This window comes from Silurus meridionalis, chromosome 1 (genome assembly GCF_014805685.1).
Source record: "Silurus meridionalis isolate SWU-2019-XX chromosome 1, ASM1480568v1, whole genome shotgun sequence".
Taxonomy (NCBI): Eukaryota; Metazoa; Chordata; class Actinopteri; order Siluriformes; family Siluridae; genus Silurus; species Silurus meridionalis.
In genome coordinates this window covers 24,006,394-24,032,132 of record NC_060884.1, presented here as the reverse complement: position 1 = coordinate 24,032,132, position 25,739 = coordinate 24,006,394, and the positions used below count along the sequence as shown (strand labels likewise).

The window sequence follows — 25,739 nt, the reverse complement described above, 5'->3', positions numbered from 1 at the left end:
AATTGTATGTGTACTGACTCCACACTTCATAGAGTATAATCAAATTAGGCTCTATAAAGTATCAACTAGTGCTGACTCCACTAAGCATCAGCAACTACTGACTGAGTAGTTGATAAGTGATTTTTAGCAGTGGGGTCAAGAAAACCTTCAGAAATCAGAACCAAAACCATGGCCAACAGAGTCCCAGCATGATGGGAGCAAGACAGAGATCAAAAACCAACAAACACAGCCAAGTCCATGTCATGGCCTATGCCAGATGCAAAGATGTTTGCGAACCTGACGTGAAATTTTGATTGTATTAACTAAAACTGAGAAGTCTACTTTGTTTTTTTTATTATGATTATGATATGAATTATGATTTTGTAAAATACACACACAACACATACACAGAGCATGTTAGGCGTAGCCCATTTATCGAGCAAGCTAATGCTAGATAATATCACTGCTTTATAAAAAACAAAAAGTGGAAGTGGTGAGAAAGAATGCATAAGGTAAAAAAAAATTAATAAATACAAATACATTTTTGCTAGTTATAAATTTGATAATTTTTTTAAGAAATGCAGCAGAAAGCAGTACAGTACATGTCAAGATTTGATATCTTTACAAGTACAAATATATCTGCAAGTACCGGTGGGATCTAATTATTTATTCAATTTTTTTTTTTTACTTTATAGACATTATACAGTATACACTATATGGTCAAACGTATTGGACAAAAGACACCTGACTTTCCCCAGCCATATGGGGTTCTTTCCCAAACTGTTATCACAAAGATGAAGACACACACTTGGGATATCTTTGGATACAGTAGCATGACATTTTCCCTTCACTTAAACTTGCACAAAACAAACTAGATAAAGATATGCTTTGTATGGGTTGGAGTGGAAGAGAGCTCCTGCAATAGAGCTCTGACCTCAGCCCTATTTAACACCTTTGAGTCGAATTGGAATGTTGACTGCACCCCCCAGGCCTCTTCACCTCACCTACATCAGTACCTGCCTTTACTACCACCCTTGTGTCTGAATGAGCACAAATCTCCACAAGCACATCCTAAAATCTAGTGGGACATCTTCTCAGAAGAGTGGAGGGAATTATAAGTGTATACTAGGACTAAATGTGTTATGCAATGCTCAAAAAGCACATACCATAATTATGACCAGGTATCCGCAAACCTTTGGCAGTATAGTGTAACTCCACACACAGAGATGGACTCGGAAAAAAAAATATTTAAACTCTTCACTGGCCAAATTTCCTTGGAGTTTATGACAAGGCCAAGAGCATTGATTTGTGGTCTTACGGCCGCTTCAGAATACCACAACACTAGTGCTTTCTTACTCTACTGAATATGGCGAGTAGTGATTTCCACAGGGAATCAGCAGATGCTGACTGACAGAATTCTGGATAAGTGATTTCTCCACTGAGTACCAGCAACTCTATAGAGAATCTAATAAATATCATTTCATTAAATATGATCTAGAGATAATCATAGGAGCTATTAGGGATTTTCACACAATGGAGGATTTTGGTAGAAGAAGATGACTTTCTCTGAAACTGAGTGCCTGAAGTAACAGTAAGGTTGATACTGACTATCCGCTATGAAAGCTATGAAGCTATACTTCATAGGATATTGTCCAAAGAGTATTCACAATTCACTTCATTTGGGTATTAGTGAGAGTGGTCAGTTCTAACCATAAAATACAGTTTTAGCAAGAACCAATTTCCTTGGTGTCCTGACGGCATGATTCATTTAATAACATCACAAAGTACTGATCAGTGCTGATTAGTGCAAGACAAGCTTTTTGCAGCATTGTAGTGTAATTTTGGCCAATTTCTCTTGGCAATTTGTGTGACTTGCAATTTCAAAATCCTCCATAAATTTTAAATAGGATTCATGGCAGGATATTAGCTGGGCCATGCTTCTTTCTTTTCAGAAATCAGAAATGTTTAGCTATATGTTTAGGGTCAAGCAGAAACCTCTTGTGATTCTCCTTATTATTTCTTAAATTATATGTTTATTTGCTTGTCAGATTGCTTGTGTATAATTGTTTTTTTTTTTTTTTAGTAGTAACAAAAAAAATGTTTTCTGTGTAACGGTTGCTTCTATTGATTTAAGCTCATCTTACAACTTCTTTCAAGTGATAGCACTCTTCTCCAGTTGTTGTCATATCATTAATCTGAGTGTTGTGAAATCTTGCATAGCACACTTATCTGGGAATGATTTGTTTCAAGATTACTCATATAAAAAATTGTTTTCCCTTTGTTCAAGCTCATCTTCTTCTTCTTCTTCTTTCGGCGGCTCCTGTTGTGAAAGTATAAAGTTAATCAACCTGTGACTCTGAGTTGTTTCTACAACACCGTTAGGGGCCGCCACAGCGGACAATCTGTTTCATACTATCCTACATACTATTCACTCACCACGTCCATAAACCTCCACCTTGGCCTTCCTCTTTTCCCCATTCCTAGTTGCTCCATCATCAGTATTCTTCGACCCATGTACCCAATGTCCCTCCCTCAGCACATGTTCAAACCATCTCAAATGGGCCTCTCTCACTTTGTCCCCAAAATGGCCTACATGTGCTGTCCCTCTAATAATCTAATTTCTAATCCTGTCTATCGTCATCACTCCAAATTAAAATCTCAACATCTTCAGCTCTGCTACCTCCAGCTCCACCTTCTGTCTTTTACTCAATGCCACTGTCTCTAAACCATACAACATCGCAGGACTCACCACAGTCCTATAAACTTTCCCTTTCACTCTCGCAGATACCCTTCTATTACAAATTACTCCTGTCACTCTTCTCCACCCACTCCACCCTGCCTGCACTCTTTTCTTCACTTCCCCAACACACTCTTCATTACTTTTCACTGTCGACCCCAGGTACCTGAACTCCTCCACCTTCTCCACCTCTTCTCCCTGCAACCTCACCACTCCACTTCCCCCCGCCGTCTCATTCACACACATGTACTCTGTCTTACTCCTACTGACTTTACCCTTCTCTCCAGCGCATACCTCCACCTCTCCAGGTGCTCCCTACTACCACCTGCTCCCTACTTTCACTAAAAATCACAATATTATCCGGGAATATCAGAGTCCATGGAGATTCCTGTCTGACCTAGTCCGTCAACCTGTCCATCACCACTAAAAACAGGAAAGGGCTCAGAGCCGATCCTTGATGCAGTCCCAGTTTAAGATTGTATAATAATCCTTATATTATAAGTACAAAGTCAAAATACATTGTGTGCAAAGCTGAAGTTGATGCATGTACTGGAAAAATATTAAATAACAAAACAAAAGTGTCCACATATTTTAACAACTTCCATTACTCTTTGGCAAGCATGTGTGTGTCTGACAGAGGAAGAGAGAGAGAGAGAGAGAGAGAGAGAGAGAGAGAGAGAGAGAGAGAGAGGAGGGAGGGAGGGAGGGGGAGACAAAGAGAGAGAGAGAGAGAGAGAGAGAGAGAGAGATTGATGTCTGCAGCAATTTACTGCACTGATGACGAACTCTGGAGAAGAAGAATGTCAATGCTTTATTATTAATAGGGGCACAAGCCTCCGTCTGCCTGCTACACACAAGCCACTTGGATAAATAGAGGTGGCCTAACACTGTAGTCAGCAGTTCTGCTCAGCATAGCAGTGTGCAGCGAGATCTCTGCCCTGTCAAGAATGAAGAGCACAGTGCCTCTCCTACTCACTTCAATCTATTTTAAATGTATGTACGTAAGTGAGTCTGAATTCCAAATATTAGCAATATGAACAATATCAGTGCTGACGCTGATACAAAAATAATGTTTTGAGTTTAAAAAATAAAAAAATGTCTACGTTTTGTCATTGGAATACAGGTCAAAAAGGGTTAGATCAAGATGGACTAAAAGGCTATATGGGATTTAGATCAAATCAAGTCTTGTCTTGACAGTAGTACAGTAGTACCTATTAAATTAAGCATGCACTCGCTATCTGGTTTCATGCCATAAATGTGCAAGGAGTAAATAAGAACAAATATTTAGTGTGCTTCAATTAAAAGTAGCAATTTAATGTTCGAAGAATACCAAGATGAACATTTAAGGCATCCATTCATTTGAAGTGCGATAGATTTTATACAAATAGATTTTAAAACAATTTATTGTACAATTACTGGGACATTTAACAAGTCCAGCCATATGTGACTGTTCCCGAAAACCTCTACAACAGATTTGAGGGGACACAATTATATTAGATGTCTTTAGAAGCGGTAGCATTCAAGTTTTCCTTTACTTAACCTAGGAGACCCAAACCTGTTCCAGCATGAAGCATCCCATGTGAAAAGCAAGCTCCAGGAAGATATACTTTACATAGGTTAGAGTGGAAGAACTTGAGTGACCTGCTACAGAGCTCTGACCTCAACTCTACTGAGTATCTTTGGGATGAATTAGATGTTGACTGCACCCCAGGCCTATTTACTAATGCCTTTCTGGCTGAATGATTTACATGATTTAGTCGTTGGTGTATGAGATGTACAGTAACATGTGTTGGGACAGATCTAATAAAACGGTCCTGCGAGATATGTAAATAGCTGGACAAAAGCTAGACAATTTATGTGATCATATGTATGCTGTAGCATCCTGTTCTTTGGCTGACAGGAGTAAATGCAAACGATCTGCTTTAAGGTTTGATGTAGTTGTTTGTTCTCAGATGCTTTCCTGCTCAGTCCCCACATGTAAAGAGATCACATTTCCCCCTATACTCATCTATGATGCAAATGTTAATTGAATGACCTATATACACACACGATTTCATGCACTGTGCTACGGATTATATAATGGCATGAATGAGCAGGGATACAGGTGTTCCTAATAAAGTGGTGGGTGTAGGAATGTGGGTCTTACACAGTGTGTAGTCAGCAGTGATCAAGTTTTATGTAATGCCTATACTTGTGGGCCTTAATTTCACTCACCCCTAAAAGAGATGTGAGGAAATCAGGCTGTACAAGTGCTCCAATGTGCATGTGTGATCTTTGCTCTCTGAAACATTCGGGAGCCAGATACCCTTAAATCCATACCCCATTAATCACACACGCACACACACACGCGCGCACGCACATACTCTTAGCAGCCCCAATAACGCGCCAATTATAGCACACAACCAGCCAATGCCTAATGCAAACGATCACTTGTCACAAGGTGCAAAGCTACCAGCCGTGTTCAGCAGAATTAGAGAAAAAGACATCTGCTGCAGCGCCGATGAGGTGACGATGGGCCACAAATAGACTTCATTGACAAAGTTGTACGTGCTCCTCAGAACAGAATGGCCGAGCCTTAATGAGAACTTCACTAACATGACTTATCTCAAATTGAATTAAGCAGAAATAGAACAAATCTCCCTGAGTAGCCGTCCATAGCTGGTTGGAGAAGACAATCTGTACCTTGAAGCTGTTTTTCAGCCGTGTAATTGAATCTGTGTGTGTGTGTGTGTGTGTGTGTTACATTAAGACCGAGGTCTCGCTCCCTCCCCAATCTCTATCAGCTCTTCTCTCCTATGTTTCCTGTCAGTTTGCACCCAGCAGGCAAGCGCAATGTGATACATGTGCTACTTAATAATAACCCCATCCTCTTAATCTCCTAAAGTGTTTTTAATCCTTGCTGCTCCCCCTATTTTTTATCTCATTTAGAAAAGTGGCTTGATTAATTCACTCTTGTCAAACTAATGGTATGTACAGTAACTGTCTGACACAATTACAGATTAACACTTACTTTGAATTCAGACACACACACACACACACACACACACACACACACACACACACACACACACACACACACACAATATGCAACCATTAGTGAGCAAATGTACACACATTGAATGTGTGCTTGGTTTAAAATATATATATATATATATATATATATATATATATATATATATATATATATATATATATATATATATATATATATAAATTAGGAGAAAATAGCAGGATGTTATTGGTTAAAGAGTAATTTTTGAACACCAGCCATGAAGAGACGTCTCTAATAATATTTAATATTAATCATACTGCAATATACTGCATATATTGTAACAAGAAATAAACCATTTGAAGAAATACATTTTTTTTATGTTTCATGAAGTGGATTTTCTGCTAAACAAGTTTTGTTTATATTTTATACAGCGGCAGCTATACTCATTCCTTTGCTTTCTATTAAAGTTAAAATGACAAAAAGACGAAAAACTAAACATATGTTTAAAGAAAATCTGGCCCATATTAGTGATCAGTTCATTTTTTGGGGGGGGTTATGAACACATTTTCAAAATCTCTTTGTTGACTTAGATTATGTGGCACATCTGCTATAAAAGTCACAGCACATTAGCTATTACTGCAGAATTAATAATGTATTAGACCAAGCACATTACACACATTACAACCTGCGATTTGTCTTTTGCAATTGCCACCACTGTCAAAGTAGTGAAAAATAAATCAATGCCTTCTGATCATTTTAACAGTCCTGATGCATAATACATGGTAGTTTATCACTATTTTATATTAACAGCATTTAATATAAATACATAGCGTCTTAGAGAAAAAGTCAATGACTACTGCTTGTATGTTTGTTCACGTCAAACACCACAATAGAGTTCTCCATTTTTCAAATAACTTAAATCCATGACAGCCTTTTACTTAATCAATGATTATGCTTTAAAAACTGAAATCAATTTTAGCAGCTTGAATGCAGTAAGTTGTACACGAGTCTTACTAAGCAATTTTAGGCATACAGGATAATCATCATTATGATCATTGTGGTGTGTTCTTTTTATTTTTCAGCTTTTTTTATTTTTAAAACAGCACACACCATCTGCCGTTATTAGAGCACAAGGCCATATCTTTAATCATTGCTATATATGTTAAGTTGCAAATAAAGGGATTAGAACAGGTCAATTAAACATAAGCAGCTAGAATCACTTGAGCTTTCAGCAAAACCCTCAATTCAGAGTATCTCATACTGTATGTGTCATTAATGCAATTATGTTACCTTCCTAAAAGGTGATCTTCTTTCAGGAAGTTTAATAAACAACCAGATAGGCTTTGAGTAGGCTTATTCAAAAACGTAGCTTCAGGAAAAAAAATGCAAATAAAATACCAGTTAGTCAATCATTCACATGCCAAGCAAATTTTAGTTCTAGACCCATAGATATATAATCCCATTGACGGTGGTGGGGGGTTGAGGGCAGAATTTGCCATTAGTAAGACTTTTATAAATTATGATAATGTCACCTAAAAAGGAGATAATGCCTAAGGAGAACAGTTATAAAGCTTTTTTCAACTCTGAGCGCTGAATGTCACAATGTTCAGCTCCAGTGATAGACTTTTAAACTAAATAGAATCTTAGAGAGAATCCACAGCAAATGCATATGTCGAAACACTTCTGATGTCCTTAAAAGCATTGATACTTCACATAAAACTTTCCATTATGACTTTAAATACTCTGTAAGTAATAGTCTATTAGTGCCGTCATACCATATCAACCCCAAACAAAATATAAGGAAATAATAGTGAAAAGTGCAATTGCTGCTAAAAAGTAAACTAGCAATAATAGTTATGTTTTAGCAAACAACCAACACCAGAGTTACTGGAAAAAGGCTTTGAGAAATAGTCACTTCCTGACTGCAAATGCTGACCTCTAAGAGAAGCAGCTCTTCAGGAACAGGTCATGTGACAAAACTGGACATGGGTCTCGACATGTGCCAAACGATTAAAACAATGGCTGTTCTGTTTTTATTTCCCACCCTGTGGTAAATGCACACTGCGCTTCACACTCGGTGAACCTAGCGTTAGCAAAAGTGAATAATTAACCAACTGAAAAAACTTTCCATCAATCACAACTTTGTAAATGTTTCAACTTTAAATACAATGTTTATTTTCTTGTGAGGCATGGACTGTAACTGTAACGTGTAGAAATGCAAAGAGACTGCATAATAAACCCTTTTGTACGTCTCATCTGTGTGCAATTATGACTGATTATACTCTCCTTAACCACTTAGAACTGACCATAGCTCATTTATGGAACTTTCCATGATTTAAACACCTCAATCGTGAATGTCTTGGGTGGCTGCCGGGTTTAACAACAGCTACAACTCTTTCTGGGGTGACGCATTAATATCTATTAAATTACATGTAATAGCAACTGTCATGTGCTAGCAATCTATCTGCCTACATACTTAACAGTGAGATTGTCAATTCACAACCTCAAAAAAAAAGTTAGTGCATGTTTCTCATACCAGAGCAAATGTCCTGCAGAGTATGAAGCCACCAATCAGTCAATAACTTGCTGCTGGAGGCAACACAGAGCCCAGAGAAGCAATAGATTGTTAAGCATTTACTATATACTGTGCTTATCTGCGGGCTAAAAAGTCCAAAAGTATCTGTAGTAACTCAATATGTAATTTATTGGTCATAAATGAGGACCATGCAAAGGTCCAATACACACCATATAAAAACATATAACCTACAAAAAATAGTTAGAAAGATTCTTCTCATATTAGTGATTACACTGACCAGTGCTAAAAGTCAAAGATCATTAGGTTCTTTACTGTTGGGTGCAGGTGTGATGGTGACGACAAATGATGACCTAAATGTGAATGTCATGTAATCGAAGAAAGCCGCCTCAGATCAGCAGAGACCACCCCCCATGCCCCCTAGCCACCCACCCAACCATGTTCTAGCAGGAGTTTATTTTGAGAAGGTGCTGACCGGGTCAAAGCCAGGTTTCTTATCTGGGTAACCGAGGAAAGAGAAGTAGGAAGGAAGATGAAGAAATATCTGAATGATGTTAGGCTGAGGAAAACTAGAAGTGAATGTCTGACCTTCTATGGGCCTGCAGGTGTTCAGCAATACTAAATCAAAATCGCCCTAAATCACTTAAACTCAGAACTTGAGCGGTCACACAGCTTAGCCTTCTTCTAATTTATAGACAGATGAAAAAATAAGAAGCAGGGTTTAAGTATGAAAGATGTATACAAATGGAATTTGTTTAATTAAGCAGCCACCGTGAAAATTCTCATCACTTTTTCCCCCAAAAATACACATCAAACATATTCCAGAGGATTTGTCTAATTAAGTGTCCTTGAGCTGTGCGGCTTCCCATGCACCTTACTCCTCACATCAAAGAGCGAATCAGAGGGCAGATCCTGACAGATCAGCCAGTCAGAATCGTTATTATAGACTTCTAAAGACACTGACCTTTAATAAATGACCCAGGATTTTAATAATGAAATCAGACCCCCTGCACTGTGAACCAGAGCATCACTCAACATGGTTATATGACAGCAGGGAATTGCATTGATGATGAACAGTTGGAGGAAGACAATGTTCACAGCTTTCCTTTTGAGTCTAATTTGAGTCATGTTGCTGTTCGTAGTTTTATTAAAATAAATAAAATATGGAATGCGGAGGAAAAGCTATTTAATGGAATTCAAGATGAGTGAAATCTCCTAAGAATAGAGATCACTTAATATATACAAATACTTTAAAACCTCATTGAGGGCAACAAATATTCAAATATTTTAGAGTCAGATGTGCTAACATTTCTACCAAACCACACTGACATTTCTGCTGTGTGCGTGCAAGTGTGTGTGTGTGTTTGTGTGTGTTTGTGTGTTTATGTGTGTCTCAAGGATGATAAGCTGCTGCTGGTGTGACAGCTGTGTGTACCCACACACCAGTGATATTATGGGGCAAGTAGGGGCCTTCATGCTGACTGCTGTGGTGAATCATGTTAGTGAACTACACACTTGAGTCAATTTAACACGTTTATCAAGATGAATAATCTGAGCAACACCAAAACATTCCCAGCGATCAGGTCTCACCACATGACAGCTCTAAACAGCTCTAAGACAAAGGATGACGGCTAAGAGGAATATTTACCGAATGAAACCTACCGATCTAAAAGGTCACTCATTCTCTGTTTCAAGCTTGCTTTATCTATTTATTTAAAGCAGTCTGCAAACTAGAGGGCAATATTCCTAAAGCCATACAAATAAAAATAATTACTAAATAAATAAATCAAATTCCATTTTAGCCCTTCTCCAAACCCCTCGCTTCAGGATGAAAGTTAAAATTAAAATAGACTTTGTTTAACAGACAAAGCTTTGATTATCTTCAGTACTGTAAATGCTTTATCTTGTTCCTGTATCTTGTACCTTAGCTCAAAATTCAATCCAGCTATACACTGTAAGCAACATTAAACTAGCAATCTGTTATCAATGTGTTATGCCATAGTCTGAATACTTGATTCTGATTGGCTGGAGTATGGGCATGTTAATTACTGTTCTAAATCAATGTGCGGTTTTGCAGTTGCATAAAGAGTAAAGTAACTATTGTATACATTTTCTAATGAACTTCATTGAATAGATGATTTTTGCATGTCAGTTTAGTATATGGTTAATGTGTCAATTTTGAGAAATGGGCCGATTCTAGTTTTAGAAAAACAACTAGCTAAATAATAAAATTCAGATAAATGAAATCTTATAAGTATTTTATCTCTGTGTATTATAATTATCCATTAATAAACAAGGTAAATAGTACTCCACTGCGCATTTAAATCATGTACAACACATTCCACGGACTATCCATTATTCATCAAACCAGGTGATCTCTGTCAACCTCTTGCTGCCATTATGAGATTATCTTAATGTCCGTGTAGTCGAAGTGATCACGACATCACCAGTTATCCATAATTCTGATGCGAAACATTCCATATAGAATTACATATTATGTAATGCAAGAAGAACAAGAAGAAAGCAGAAGAAGAAGAAGTATTAAATCTAGAAAAGTGCTGTGTTTAAATACGCATTGGATACAACAATGATTGTGTTTATCCAGGATCTTCTTTTCTTCATTTCCTACTACTTCTCTTCAATTCAACAAATATTACCTCCAACACTAACTGATCAATAAATGTGCAGATTAAAATGGTCATGTACTCATTATGCTTACTGTAGACACAGAAACATTTCCAAATATCCATTGTGTCCGCAAAAAAAAACCTTTATGCTAAAGATTTCTAAGCCATATGTGGTTCACTTTCTTAGTATAAAAAAGTCGTTCAAATGTTCAATAGTTTTAGTTGTGCCACATTGCTGCCTTGCCTTGTTATTCTCTCATTCGTTTTCATCTACAAAATAATAAATGTGATTACCCCATGTACACAATAACTTCTATATTTTTTATTTGTCCAAAAGCAAACCCGAAATCTAGACCCGTCTTTTATTTTATAAGTCGCACTGGGAACAAAGCTGTAATCTACAGGCAAGATGCACTTTTTTGTTTTCAATACTATTAATTAGCTTTCTTAATACACAACAATGTGGCATTTAATTTGGATTTAATAAAAACACAGTCCTTGAAGAGATGCTCCCCTATGGCTGGACTGCAAATGTTTGTACCAAGTTGAGCATAAAATCCTTGAATTAAAGGAGACTCAGGGGGCTGTTCAGAACCACACACAGTCGTGAGAGTATGTGTGTATTGATACTAGTATATGTGTCTCTATGGAGTCAATGAAAGATTTGGTCGATTTCATGCAGTTATCTGGCCTCTGTTTATTTCTGATGTTAAATCACTACTTAGAAGAGTGTTCATGCAAGCTGTATGAAAAATGTTATTCATCGCAAACCTGGTGATGTTGTAAACCACAAAAACAAAATTGAGGAATTGAAAATAAAATGAGATTATTTAGTCATAATCATGCTTTAGACATTAAAATCCAATAAAAATAAAAATGATTAATTTAAGTACAGTAGCTGCCAAATACCATCCCATCTCAGCTCAGCATAATTCAAACTGAGACAGATTGCTGTCCCGACAGGATAAAAAAATAATAATACTGAACAAGATATTCTTGGAAAAATTTAAAAACAATATAGCAATGATAGCATTGGGAAAAGAACATTCTTTCCCAAAATATTTAGAATCCAGTCTGGTGCAATGAGACTTTAATAATTACTGTATAGTTTTCCACCTCCAAAACTGATCCTGGTAGGAGTATTCTAATTACCATTAGGTGTAAATGGCTCAGGGGCCTTTCACACATATTAGTAAAATACTGGAGGCTGTGAATTTTTCAAGACCCTGACCAATCTCTTCAAACATGAAGTGACTATTCAAGTAGATCATAGGGGTGACATTTTTTTAGTGTTGTAACCAAGAACAGTGCTTTATTACCTTTAGAATTTCTTTGAGACCCTCTTTTCTTCTTGAATCTTGAGGTAAAGACATTCTGTGTTCAAAAGGGGAGTTTTTGGGTCCCTACTTCTCTATAATATTGTGTATTGACTGATTAGCCTTTTTGTTTTATTTTCTATTTTCTCTTATGATCATGAAGCTCTTGTTAAAAAATAAATAAATAAAATGCAAAATTTGGATCAGTGCATCAAAGAAACGTCAATGGGTAATGGCAATATGTCTTTCTTTACTATGAAGCAGGCATTACATAACCTTAATAGATTGAAATCCATACATTTGCTTTTTTCAACTGGGTTTGTCATTTGTCTACAACTAGGAATGATGTAATTAAATCATTCCTACCTTTTGAGCCCCCATTACTCCTGCTCCATAAGGTGCCATGCTGGCAGGAGGGTCGGTAATATAGGTCTTCTTCGGGGCAGGAGGCTGGTAGCTCTGATTCTGCGGTAGTGCAGAGTGATGGCTTGGCTCAGCTCTCCAGGTGTTCTGGCCTCCAAGACCTGGTGGTCCACCATAGTGTTGCTCATGGTACCCTCCAGCTGAAGTGAAAGTAGGCTGTGGAGGCCCATAGGCAAAGTCAGGGGCTCGAGGCTGAGAAGGTGTGTATTGCCCCTGTGCGTATGTGGCTCGGGCAGGCTGCTGATGCTGCTGTTGAGGGCCAGGCTGAGCTGCTCGAGCCTGCACACTGAATGTGGGCTGACTGGGAGTAGAGGCTGTGCTGTAGGAAGCAGGAACTGGCTGCTGAGGTCTGGTGGAAGGAGTTGGAGAGGAGGCTGGAGCAGCAGATGGAGGAGCCTGAGGCTTGGGAGTAGATTTTTTGGTGGCAGTCAGAGGTGGCTGGTTGGGGATCACCATGCGTTTATATCCTGTAACAGGGGTGCTAGGGCTCGCCGGTAGGGTGGCAGAATTCTGTGTAAGGTAACAAATGAGATAAGATCTTAATTAAGCTTTAAACAGCTCACAGTAAACATATCAATTGACATACACTATAAGGTCAACATATGTGAAAACATGAACATCACATTTATATATTGGTCTTAACCTCTTAACTGAGGATCTAGCCAGAAATCCTAGAGTCTATTATATAGACAAACCTGTCTGAAATTTTAATATTTAACATGTATATAATATACATGTGTCTGTAAAATACAAAAGAAAATGCATCAAACGACTAAAATTGTACTGTGATTGAACTCCACTTTAACTGTTGGCTGGCCATTTGTGAAAAAGAGCAATATTGTGTCAGTACTAATACATTTGCCACTATGAGGAAGTTCACATTACAAAAAGAGACCTGTTGACTGAGCGTCTTTAAACCATTAGATTTTTACAAACTAGACAGAAATTAAATTGAAAATACCCATCAGTCACCACATTGTTCCACTTTCCTGATGAGCATTTTCCATGGATTCCATAGATTTTTTTTTTTTTTTTTATAAAATGTCATCCTGGGTTAAATCTCATGACCTTAGGGTGAGCACTTAGCGTCTTAACAGCTATAAAACCCCTGCAAGCTGTAGATCAGACATTCTTGTATGTGCCAGTGCACAACAAGAAGAGCAGCACCAACAATCCTCGAGAACATCAGGCAGCTCTCATACACAACTCAACCATGATATGATTTATTCAGCCTGAGGCTTACAGTGCAAGTAATTATCCAGCCAGTCCAGCAGCTATCCATCTCTGGGACAAGTGCATCAGCCATCAGCCTGGCCTGCCTAGGGAACATCCAATCATAAACTACAGCTAATAAAACACAAGGCAGAAGGCCAGGGCTGTTTTGGTGGAGGAAGAAAGAGTAGTGATGGGCGGTCTGACACTTGTGCTGACGTTAGCTGCCTGCATAGGATAGCGGACTAAATCAGAGAGATTTGTGCACTTGGACTTCCTCAGCAGTAGACTGAGCTGATTCAGAGAGAGTGCTGCAGTTCAGCCGAATTAATAAGAACAGTTCTTCCTTCATGCTTCCGGGCAGGATAATAACAATTTGCCATTTTGGCAGTAGTCATAGACAAGACAAATGGCAATGACGCTCAGTGACAGGATTTTTATAAGAGAAGGGTTTGATGCATTGTTTCAAGGTGTGACAAGGTTTAAGTTCTATTTTCGTTCATTTTTAGCATCTGTCTGAGTCGTTACAGCTATAGATGCAACTAACCGGTTAAATGAAGACTGCCGGGACTGAGCTCTAATTTTATGATGAAACACAGTGTAATACATCCTGTGATAGTATCGTAGCCTTGAGCACTTTTTCACGTTTTATTTGAGGACATCTATGAAGAAAATGTGCTTGTTAATATGTTTTTTATCATTTAGTCAAGCTCTCCATTCCCATAATCAGCATAATCAGTTTGGTTATGCAGGAAGAAGCAATGTTGCATCATTCCTGCTAGATGGTTGGCATGCTAAATGTTATTTGCCTAGCAAAGTGGGTTAGGTGCATCTGAGCAGTTTCCGATGGAAAAGATTTCACACAAAACCTTTGTTTTGTGGCTGCAAACAAGTTCAGCCCAAAGACCTGAAATTATATAACGTGACAAGAGCACAATGACAAAATAAACTCTAGCACTGCATTGTAGCGCTTTTCTGTTGGTGCGGTGCTAATTTAGCACTCTGGCACAAACTTAGCAGTGAGCTATCTAAAGGCTGAATCTGTTTAGACCCCATATATATCCAATATTTAGAATAGAAAATCAAAGTCTAATCGGAGCACCGTTCTAGTGTCAAACGCTCTAATGACCTACAAACTGACTGTCATTAACCTACGCTATTCTTTTTAGGTTACTGCCTACAGACACGGAAAAAAGAAATCAATTACTGTCTTTATCTCTTGATGAGTATAAAGCCATAGGCTGCATAAATGAAAAAGACACCTCTGTGACCTGTTATGACTGTTTGCAGTGTTGCAGGGCAAAGTTTCAAAACTTAGTGTAAACCCCATGGTTTCAGTCATCTCTCTTGCGGTTCAAATTAACCATTCAAATGAGGACCAGTGTTTATTTCCGTCTGTTTCCCATAAGGGGCAGACATTGCCTCAGCATTAGCTTAGAATCATCATTTTAAGTGGTTTTGACTGTACAGTTAAATGAGAGGGCTGTTATATATACTATAAGCGTACTGAGCCTTTTGTTTTTTTATCTTGTTGATGCATTTCTATATTAAGCATTTTTAATACAAGAATAGTTAAACAAACTACATAAACATAATATAAACTGTACAAACTATAAAATCAAATATACCATAACTACTGAGGATGTTACAGCAAAAAACAATTATGGGCTTGCATAAGTATTGACACCCCCCCCACCACCACCAATTTTCGATATTACAATCTATAACTGAAGTGCAATTTATTCGCATTACTGTACTTTCATGAGTATACAAAAAAGTCCATGATGTTGATTAGTTAAATGGATGTACAGTACCTTTTTAACATGTATACGTATTTAACACCCTTCAAATGCATCAGATTCACATGGATTGCAAATAGCACATGGATATTTGCATGAAGCAGTATTTTTATTGCAAACCAGTAAGCCATTAAACAGTAAAAATTTATATTCATTATCTCTCAGCAAATCTTTATTAAACCTTCACAGACAAGTACCTACTAGAGCTACTTTTTGCATCAATAACAGCTTATTGGTTTACAGTTTATTGGCTGTTGTACATTTATTTCCCAGTTTTTTATTTGTTTGTTTTTAATAATTCGCTGACTAAAAATTCATTTTGTATTTAAAAATTAGTTGTAAAATAAACATTTAGTTTGCAAGAAAAAACCCTGAGTTTAGGCCCAATCTGTCTTTATTCACGTTATTCAGACAATCTGAAATTCCACAGAATACTTTTGCAAGCCACCAAGTGTTATGTGATTTCAATATAAATATGCCGGCTCCTGAAGTTTATTACAGAGACAAAGTTCTGGAAAAGTACCAATCAGGGTTATTCTATATATATAAAAAAAAAAGTTTAAACATCATTAAATAACCATTTCATTACTATTAATATTAAAATGGAGAGAACGCGGCACAGTAGTGACTTTGCCTGGAGGAAGCCGTTCACCAGAAGTCAGTGACTGGGTAAGGAAAGCATTAGTCAGACACACAGAGAAGTTTAAAAAGTCAGAAAAAGTCCATTTCAGTTCCAGGTTGTAAAAGCACAAAAACGTTAAAGCAGTTCAAGGGAAGGTGAATACTTCCTCAAGCCTCTGTGTTTAATAAAACACAGTACATATGTGTATCCACTACAGTTCTGGCCTTAAATACACAACAATATTTTAACATTTTTTTTTACAGCTGTTAAGATTCTGTCTTTACACAAGCTACCAAAGCTACTGCAAAGCTTAATTTATGTAAGATTTACTTGTGTACTCCATCAGGTACAGTTTACACATCCTCTCTAGCTACACAATATTTTACGGTAATAATGAGGACCAAATTGTTCAATAAAAACGATTGTCTTTACATATTTAAAAGGAACCTAATTACTCTTTACTATACTTGTGTATCTGAAACTGAAAGAGTGATACAAAAAGTCTCTAAACGATTACATGGTTTAATATTACTTCTATTTAACTAATTAGCTCAGAAGAAATATCTGCCTGTATGTATTAAAAAAGTCTGAACATGCCCTTCGGGAGCTGAAATGATTCAATTTAAAGGTTTCATGCTTTTTTTTTTTTTTTTAAATACCCCAGATTTTTTATCTATAAATGCTAACACTGAGAAATGCAAATAGAGCCCTAAAATAATTATAGTGTCACGGCAGATTTTACACTCGCTAGATGTGAAGGAAGAGAATCAGCCGTTTTATTCAGTAATCATACCACAGGTACGATATGATGAGAATGAAGCAGCAAAAGATTTTTTTGTCATATTATCAAATATTATAATTAATATAAATAGTGTAGCACAGTCATTTATATGATTTTGAAAACCTTTGCCAAGCAAAATTTCCACTTTGTAAAAAAAGGCCAATAAACTTCCTGAATTTAGTTTCCTCACAATATTTAAAATAAAAAAGGAAGCAGATGTCATAGAGTATGTAATGACATCTGGTTATTAATGAAATGAATGGAATCTTTATACAGCTATGAATTTTGATTTATCATCAGGTTATTCTAAAAAACGTAAAAGCTGTGCCCAAAGCTGTGTCATTGAGAAATAAAAGAGTACTCCATATTTCACCTGAAACAACCCAATAACATTACTGCCATGCAAAATATGGTCCAAAATCCAAAGTTATATCTGTGATTTTTTTTCTTTTTTGTTTCAAACTAAGAAAAAAACACAAGGTTTAAGAACAGAGGTCAAATCTTATTGGCAAAGGACCAGTATGTGTGCAGGTTTTCATTCCAACTGAGCAGAAGCCACACCCAATTCCACCTGTTTAATTAGTTGAACTTGGCTTTCATTAGAAAATGAAGAACTGCAGCCACAATTGCCCTTAAAAGATTCTGCACTAATTCTAGGTCACTGTTTTCAGTTCAATCTAATCTGTACAATTTATAACTCCTTTGTACAAGAGGTCAGATTTACTTCGAGACACCCATTGAAGCATGTTTACACCTTGGTAGATTTGATCTAACATGGATCATCATGTTTCCTAGCCCATGCTAGACTGAGGGCAGTAGGGAATTCTAAAATGCATGCAATAAATAAATTAATAAATAAAAATAAAAAATTACAAAAGTATTAAATTATCTATTAAACAGTCACAAACCAAGCACAGTGATGATCTCTCTTGCTATTTTTCCACCATAGGCTGGATGCTGAGTTCCATAAACAGTTATCGGAAAACTTTTGCTGGCTTTTGAAGGATTTCAATGGGAAAAAAGCACATTTGCATGTTTCGGACCTAGAACCTTAAATCTCTGGAATAAATCTGTGTCAGGATGCAATCAAAGGAGCTGTGGATCCATTGAAATGCACTGAGCTTGAAGATTTTCTGTCCAATGTGTTATGTTTCATTATATTATCCACTGAACATGTTCAGGTCTGTGGGGTTTAAGTGAGCAGGATGTGTAATGTAACCAAGCTGATACTACACAAGCTTCCAGATAAAAACGATTCTGCAGATATACACTATATGTTTTACTATATGTTTTACGTTATCGAATTGATAGGACTATTGTTCCAACCAGTAATGACAGCTTCATAAGTAACCTGCCTGATCTGTCTCAACATCTTACTAAACCCCTAAATGCTAATGATCTTGATGAAATGGCTAACAACATAGGCACTCTCCTCACTAGCACATTATACACCATTGCCCCATCTGATTAAAACATTTTCGAGAAAAAACACCTGCACCAAATTATTTGCCTCGATGCTTAGTTTAGTCAATTTAACTACACATAGAGCACTGTGTTTTCCCGCAGAGCGGGGGATAGCTGGTGGTTACTGACGCACCACTTGGCAAACTCTAGAGTGCTCTGGACAGGTAATACAGGAATGCTGCAGTATAAAAAAAATAGAGGAATGGGGAGAAAATAGTGTGGAGAAGATTCATATGGAAGCCTGTTTCTACCACACAGTTTTTTTTCTCGCTTTTTTTGACAATCGTGCAGAGTCAACTCCTTTGTAGTGCTAGAAAGCTTTACACATTAAAAATGAAATGGGCTACAATCAATAGTATCACACGGTTTCAAACTAAGCCTCCAATCCTGGAGAGAACTTTGCCTAACATTCAGCTTTGGAGGAGATGGAACAAGACAAATGAAGCAGAGGAGGCCTTGTATATACACCAACAACTTCAAACTACAGGCCGACAATGCACCAGAAATGGATGCACCAGAAATGTTAAATGTTTACGAGCAATAAAGTCAGAATTGCAATAAATGAAACTGGCTTTCATAGGATTGAGGCCAAAGAAAATGACAAGGTTTTGAATCATTTCAAACTAAAACAAAGAAAACATCGTACAGTGCTTTTATTTATTAATTATTATGATTTTTTTTTTTTAGAGTAATCTGAGATTTTTAATTATATTTTTTTATTTCGATATTTATATTTGCATTTCGATGTAATATGACAATTAAATGCACTAAATGGTTTTTTTTTCACAGATTTACTTGTATGCAATTTTAGCAATAAAATGTAAGTTTTTCTAAAAAGGAAACAAATCACTTGTTTAAGAGACCCGTCATATTTAGTATTGCTCTTTATTAAAGAAAAAGTGTGTCTTATCCGATTACTCGATTAATCGTTGGAATAATCTGAAGAATACTCAATTACAAAAATAATAGATAGCTACAGCCCAAGATCCCACTCCAACTAAAATATTTTTAAAAAAGTGTACAGCTGGCGTGCCTCTTCTCAATATTATTAACTCCTCACTATTTTTAGGTCACAGTTATTGACAGTTATTAAGCCGCCTCATTAAGAAATATAATTTAGATCCAAATGAACTATCAAATTACAGACTTATTTCAAATCTTCTATTTTTGTGTGAAAAGATTGTGTCTGTCCAGTTATGCTCCTTCTTACAAAAAAAAAAACAATATAAAGAGTTCAGTCTTTCTTCAGGCTCCATCATAGCACAGAATCTACACTAGTTAAAATGACGAATTACCTGTTTTTCGCTTTGGACTAAGGCTACATCTCTCTGTTAGTTTTACTAGATCTTAGTGCTGCATTTAATACTAAAGATTATGACTTTCTCCTGAATCGCTATACAGAATTTCATCGGCATTCAGGGACAGGCATTAAGTTGGTTGAAAAACCTACCTGTCTGATTGTTACCACTTTGTAGATTTAAATGAAGAGCTATCCAGGCTAATGCAAGTAAAATATGGGGTGCCACATGGTTCAGTTCTAGGACCCCCTGCTTCTTATTATATACATGCTTCCCTTGGGAAATATTATTAGAAGGCATGTGATTAGCTTCCACTGTTCTGCTGATGATACACAGCCACGTATCTCATCAAAACCAGACAAATTGACCAGGTTAACTAAATGTGTTAAAGAATTAAAAGATAAGATAACGCATAACTTTCTATTATTAAATTCTGATAAGACAGAGATTTTACTCATCGGCCAAAAAAAAATTAACAAAGAAGCTCCAGCATTTCAACCTGCATTTAAAAGGATGTATTGTAACTACTGGTTCAACAGTAAAAGACCTGGGAGTTATTTTAGACAGCAACTTGTCTTTTGAAAATCATATCACCCATAATACAAAAACAGCCTTCTTCCACCTTAGACATTTTGTGAAGCTAAAAAACTTTAGCTATATCTGATGCAGAGAAGCTCGTCCATGCGTTCATGACCTCCAGACTGGACTATTGTAATGCATTACTGAGTGGTTGTCCTGCATCATTAATAAACAAGCTACAGTTTGTCCAGAATGCAGCAGCCAGAGTTCTCACAAGGTCGAGAAAATATGACCATTATAACCCCAATCTTCCCTACACTGGCTACCTGTTAAGTTTAGAATTGACTACAAACTATTGCTACTTAAGTACAAATCGCTAAATCGTTTAGCTCTAATGTATCTATCCAGTCTTCTAACACGCTACAATACGTCACGCTCAAGTCAAGTTTATTTCTTTAGCACTTTTTACAACAGACATTGTCTCAAAGCAGCTTTACAGAATTTAAAGGTTAAGGTGAACGATGTGTATTTATCCCTGATGAGCAGGCATGGCGACTGTGGCAAACATCCAGAACCATCTAGTTTTGACATTGGACTGCTTTAAACATTTGAAGGCTCTGGCTTCTTTATACCATCTAATGGAGCTTTTCCTTGCCACAGTTGCCCAGGCTGCTCATCAGGGATTAATACACACAATTCCCTTATATTAAAATGTTGTCTTCTATAATTCTTAATTTCTGTAAAGCTGCCTTGAGAGAATGTTGATTGTGAAAAGCGCAATAGAAATAAACTTGAACTTGATATACCAACACAATGCAAACACACACTGGCCTGTTAAAAAAATGTGTTAAGTGTGTCTCCACAGTTTGGTCTTAACCCCAAGTGAACCATCTTCATCAAGCCGACGTGCAATAATGCTCTCGTATAGCTAAATAAATATGTTATGCAATGGCTATATTTAAGATCGAGAGCTGTTCCCAACTTCCTTGTTGAACAGTTTGCTTTCTTTCACTATGTCTTGTTTTTTTCTCTCTTCTGTAAATGTCACAAGAAAAACTTTCAGTCTTATTTATATGAAAGTGGGACTTAAAGTCACCAATAACTGCCACCTTCATTTTTCTCTCCAAAACTGATTTTTGCAAACAAGTTGAGTGTGAAATATGCCTGAGACTTAAAAAAAAAAAAAAAAAAAAAAAAGGCTTTTTGACACATTAGAACAGATTAGGAAAGCCCGTGGAGGGCTCCAGGGCCTGGCTAAATCTGTTCACTTTGCATTTTAAACCTAAGGGGGAATCAGGAGTTGTACTTTTTCAGAGTGGAGGGGAAGCCCCTGAACTCCACAGTGCTTCTTTTCCTCTTTATATGCATCTAGAATATAAGTTATATGCATACTAGTAAAAATGGTGAACTTCCCCGTCCTAACTTCACTGGGTCAGGAACGGTCACACTACGAGTGATTAGATTTTTTGTTTCCGTGCATTCGCAAATCCCTCATTATGGTTTTGCTGCTGTGCCACTGACTAATAAGAAGTGAGACACAATAACTGTCTGAGTGGGTCTGATGCAGTCGTGCACTAAAGCTCAACCAGGCATGAAGTAATGGGCCTATCTCCTGCTACACCCATTAAAAGACTCTTCTCTTCAATCTGCAGCTCTGCTTGGTATCAAGCATTTAAAAATAGGCTGAGATAAGGTACATTAAATATGATTTAAGATGTCTGCCTTAAAACGGACCTCCAGCTGTTTTGAACCCTTGCACGTTTGCAGATAAAGTGCATTTCACGGCTGCAGAAAAATCCTTTGCTTTGAATTTTTTTTTAAACTTCCTTTTCTTTTTCTCAATTCAAATGCTGTCCTCAGTGGAATGACTTTAGTAACAGGGCATCGTTGTTTAGCAAAAGTATTAACGTATCTTCAATTAAATAACACTTAATATTTAGTTGCATATGTAGAAACCTACTGACATCACCAAAGTGTTGCAAGGTTGCAAAAGTACCACAGCTTCTTTCAGTTCTTGTTGTTTTTTTGGGGGGTTCTCCCTTTGGTCTGTAAGATGCATGGTGAGATATGATGACTGATTTGGCCAGTCTAAAACCTTCCATTTCTTTCCACCTGATGATGTCTTTTGTTGTAATGCCAGTGTGTTCTGTTTCAATGTCTTGCCTTAATGATGAAGTTCCTTCCAATTAGATTAGACACATTTCTTCCATTCACAGTGACCCTGCATGCTTTTTTGGTCACACTGTGTTCATGTGGCTCTTCCAGCCATTCATTCACAGTTGAGATACATCTAAATCGAGATAAACTGAATAACCTGTCTGAATCACACTTGACTCCTTTGCATTCATCTCACAGGTTCCTGTTCTCCACTCTTAACCTGATTTGCCTGAGAGCCTAGAAAAAAATACGAGCAAATGAAACGGCACGCCAAAAGCCGAGGCCCATCTACGAGGTAAAACACAGAGTGGGGATGAAATTGAGGGTTTGGCATTAAGGACACTTTGATGTGCTCATCCGGAGAATGGTGGTTAGATCTGAATCTGTCGTCATTTTCTCTCTCAAATAATGGGCCTCCTTTGAATCGGATAAGCAGAGCCGTGGCGTCACGGTGAGGCTGTAATTGTGACTGAAACACATATGGCTGCAATCATGACACTGTCCATCAAAGCCATTCTTTCCTCAAAGACTTTCATAAAGATGATTGGAGTGGGAGTTGTTTTCTTTTCTACCTCTATAGTAAAGTTCCGTCTAGAACGCTTTCATGTCCTCTCTCTCCCTCTCTTTTACGCTGTCTCTCTCTCTCTCGCTCTTTCTATATATTTTTTATTATTATCTCTCAATCCAAGTATCTATGATTTCTTTCACACACACACAAAAAAAACGAAGAAAGCATCAGCTGTCTGTTTCAGACGGATGTGCGACTGTGAATGCGAGACATCAAAGGTGTAAAAGGAACACAAAGCTCTAACATACAATCAAATCAGAATGAACGCTGCCAGAACCCAATCCTAATCAGGGCTAAAATCTGAAGGCAGATGTAAAGTCTGAAAAGTGTCTGAAGGCAGATGCTGAAATAAATGTTGCTACTATAAGAAAAAAAAAAGTTCAGAAAGACATAAAATCATATTGAACTGCTGAAAGTTTTTTCCCTCAATACAAACAGTGCCTGGTGTGGAACAAATAAATATAGGCACTTCAGCCCTGGCATATGTGCTTCCAGTTTGAACAAAACTATTATGCACATTTAAAGCAATGAATAAGGCACTAAACTAGGACTTATTTTTTAAGTCAAGTTTTTTTTTTACATGTATAGATGACTGAAGCACAGAAACTGTCGCAGAGCAGCTCTGCGGATGCAGCTTTGAACATGTACATTCACAAATGCAGAAAGAGAAATCCCGGTGACATCATGAGAGAGAAACCAGACTCAAAAGCAAATCAATCCTCTTCAAATTAAAATTATAAACTATAAAACTAATTCTAAACCATAGACATAAAGTCTAAAACATATTCAAGTACTATTGGAAAGCTGAAAAAAAAAAAAAAAAAAATATATATATGGATTTTTTGTTGTATAGCGGCTTCTGTATTGTATTGTATTCTAAATTGTCAGTGTATGTTTGATTAATTGACTCACTTTCACTCTGAGGCGATGTTATTATGCGATCCCTGTGCTCTGCTCAAGCCAGTTCGCACCAAACTCATTTAGTTTCTGAAGCCTTTTTTTGACGTGTATCATGCAGCGGTTACGTTTCTATATTAACAAGCACTTCAATCCCCACCAGCTGTATGTAAAACACAAGCCATTGCATCACACTGCACTGTGCTTAGTGTTGTCTCTAGCATTGTTTTTCCACTTGCATACACAAGTAAAGTATAACCTCTAACAAAATCAATTTAAATCACATTTTCTATACACACTTTGCCCCCTTAGCATTACTACACCCTCCGGTCACTTTAATAGCAATATCTGTACACCTGCTTATTTTCCATTCAGCTAATCATGTGGCAGGAGAACAATGCATAAAATCATGCAGACACAGGGTCAAGAGCCAATGTTAATGTTTATATCAAAGACCACCATGCAGAACCTACAAGCACAGAGCTGTTTAGGGCACAAGTTAGTTCCCATGTGACTGATAACTGGATATTCCATGATCCTGGCAAATGCACTTTACATACACAAGCGCACATTCAAGGTTCCTGCTTTACAAACTCAAATAACTGTTAATCTTTATTTTAATCCCTGTCTCCTCTATCTTTATCTCTTTGATTAATTTTGCTCACAATCAATCGTTCTGGAAAAATCTATAAATTCTAAAGGGATGACATTTTCCTAATTATAGCCATATAGCCTAATTAACTGCTATACGCTTATGACGAGTTGGTCAGAAATATTTCTCCGAAACTTGCTACTGAGCATAAACATTAATCCTCCTGTTATTTCGTTTGCACACAACAGGATTAGGGTCTGAGAGCAGTATCCCTGCTGACTACACCTTTAAAGCAGGCTAACACTTTCTGCTTTCCGTCTTCCAACATGATGAGGGAAAATTGGAGGGAAGAAAGCCCGAAAGCCTCGAAATGAGATTCTCATATTTTGTCAGGCACACAGAGTTTGAAGAGTGTGTGAATTGCTCTTTTCTTAAATGGTGGAGGTTCTAAATCATGGATTGGTGCAGTTTTTTTGCCGGTTAAATCAGATGCTGTTTTTTTTAAGTAAACTCAAGAGGGAACCAACTGTAAAATCGTAAATGGACACACACCCCAAACGAAAGTCTGGAAAACATAGAAAGACTATCTCAAGTTTTACATACTATTAAACAAGTATACTACTGAGAACTGATAACTACTGATAACCAAGAGTGCTGACTGACCAGAGACATCAACATGTGTGTAGTGACTTTAATTCCACTCAGTTTATGAGTAGCGATTTTACAGCTACACTATATGAACAAAAGTATTGGGACCCCTGAATTTCCAGCTATATGTGGTTCTTTCCCAAACGGTTACTGCGAAGCATTACATACAGTAGCAACACCTTCACTTGGACTAGGAGACCCAGACCAGGATCAACCCAATTGAACACCTATGAGATTAATTGGAATGCTGACAGCACCCCAGGCCTCCTCAGCCTACATCAGAACCTTTCTTTGTGGCTGTAATTATTATTCAGCATCATCATAAATTTTGCCTTCTAATCCAATTAGATTTGGAGATTCAACAGTGCTGCAGTAAATGATGGATATTATAAAAGAGGGTAAGTGCACCGAATTAACTATGTGCATGTGTGTGTCAAAATTGGCGACAATTGTGCCTGCAAAGTCTAAAATCAGTACAGTGAGATGAGAATGGAATTTGAGAGAATTCAATCAAAGCAGATTTCCCCTGGTCTAACGCTATCCAGCCAGCAAATGGATTCCTTAATTACAAGTCA

General features: G+C 37.2%; 1 protein-coding gene across 5 annotated transcripts in view; it reads right to left on the bottom strand.

The window, feature by feature from the left end:
- The window catches only part of LOC124382710 (LIM domain containing preferred translocation partner in lipoma), a 199,930-nt gene that overhangs the window by 39,790 nt on the left and 134,401 nt on the right, over positions 1-25,739 (bottom strand). For all 5 annotated transcript variants that reach the window (XM_046844903.1, XM_046844928.1, XM_046844912.1 and 2 more), the window contains one exon: positions 12,551-13,117. In XM_046844903.1, coding sequence (XP_046700859.1) covers positions 12,551-13,117 — 567 coding nt within the window. The remainder of the gene's footprint in view (positions 1-12,550; positions 13,118-25,739) is intronic.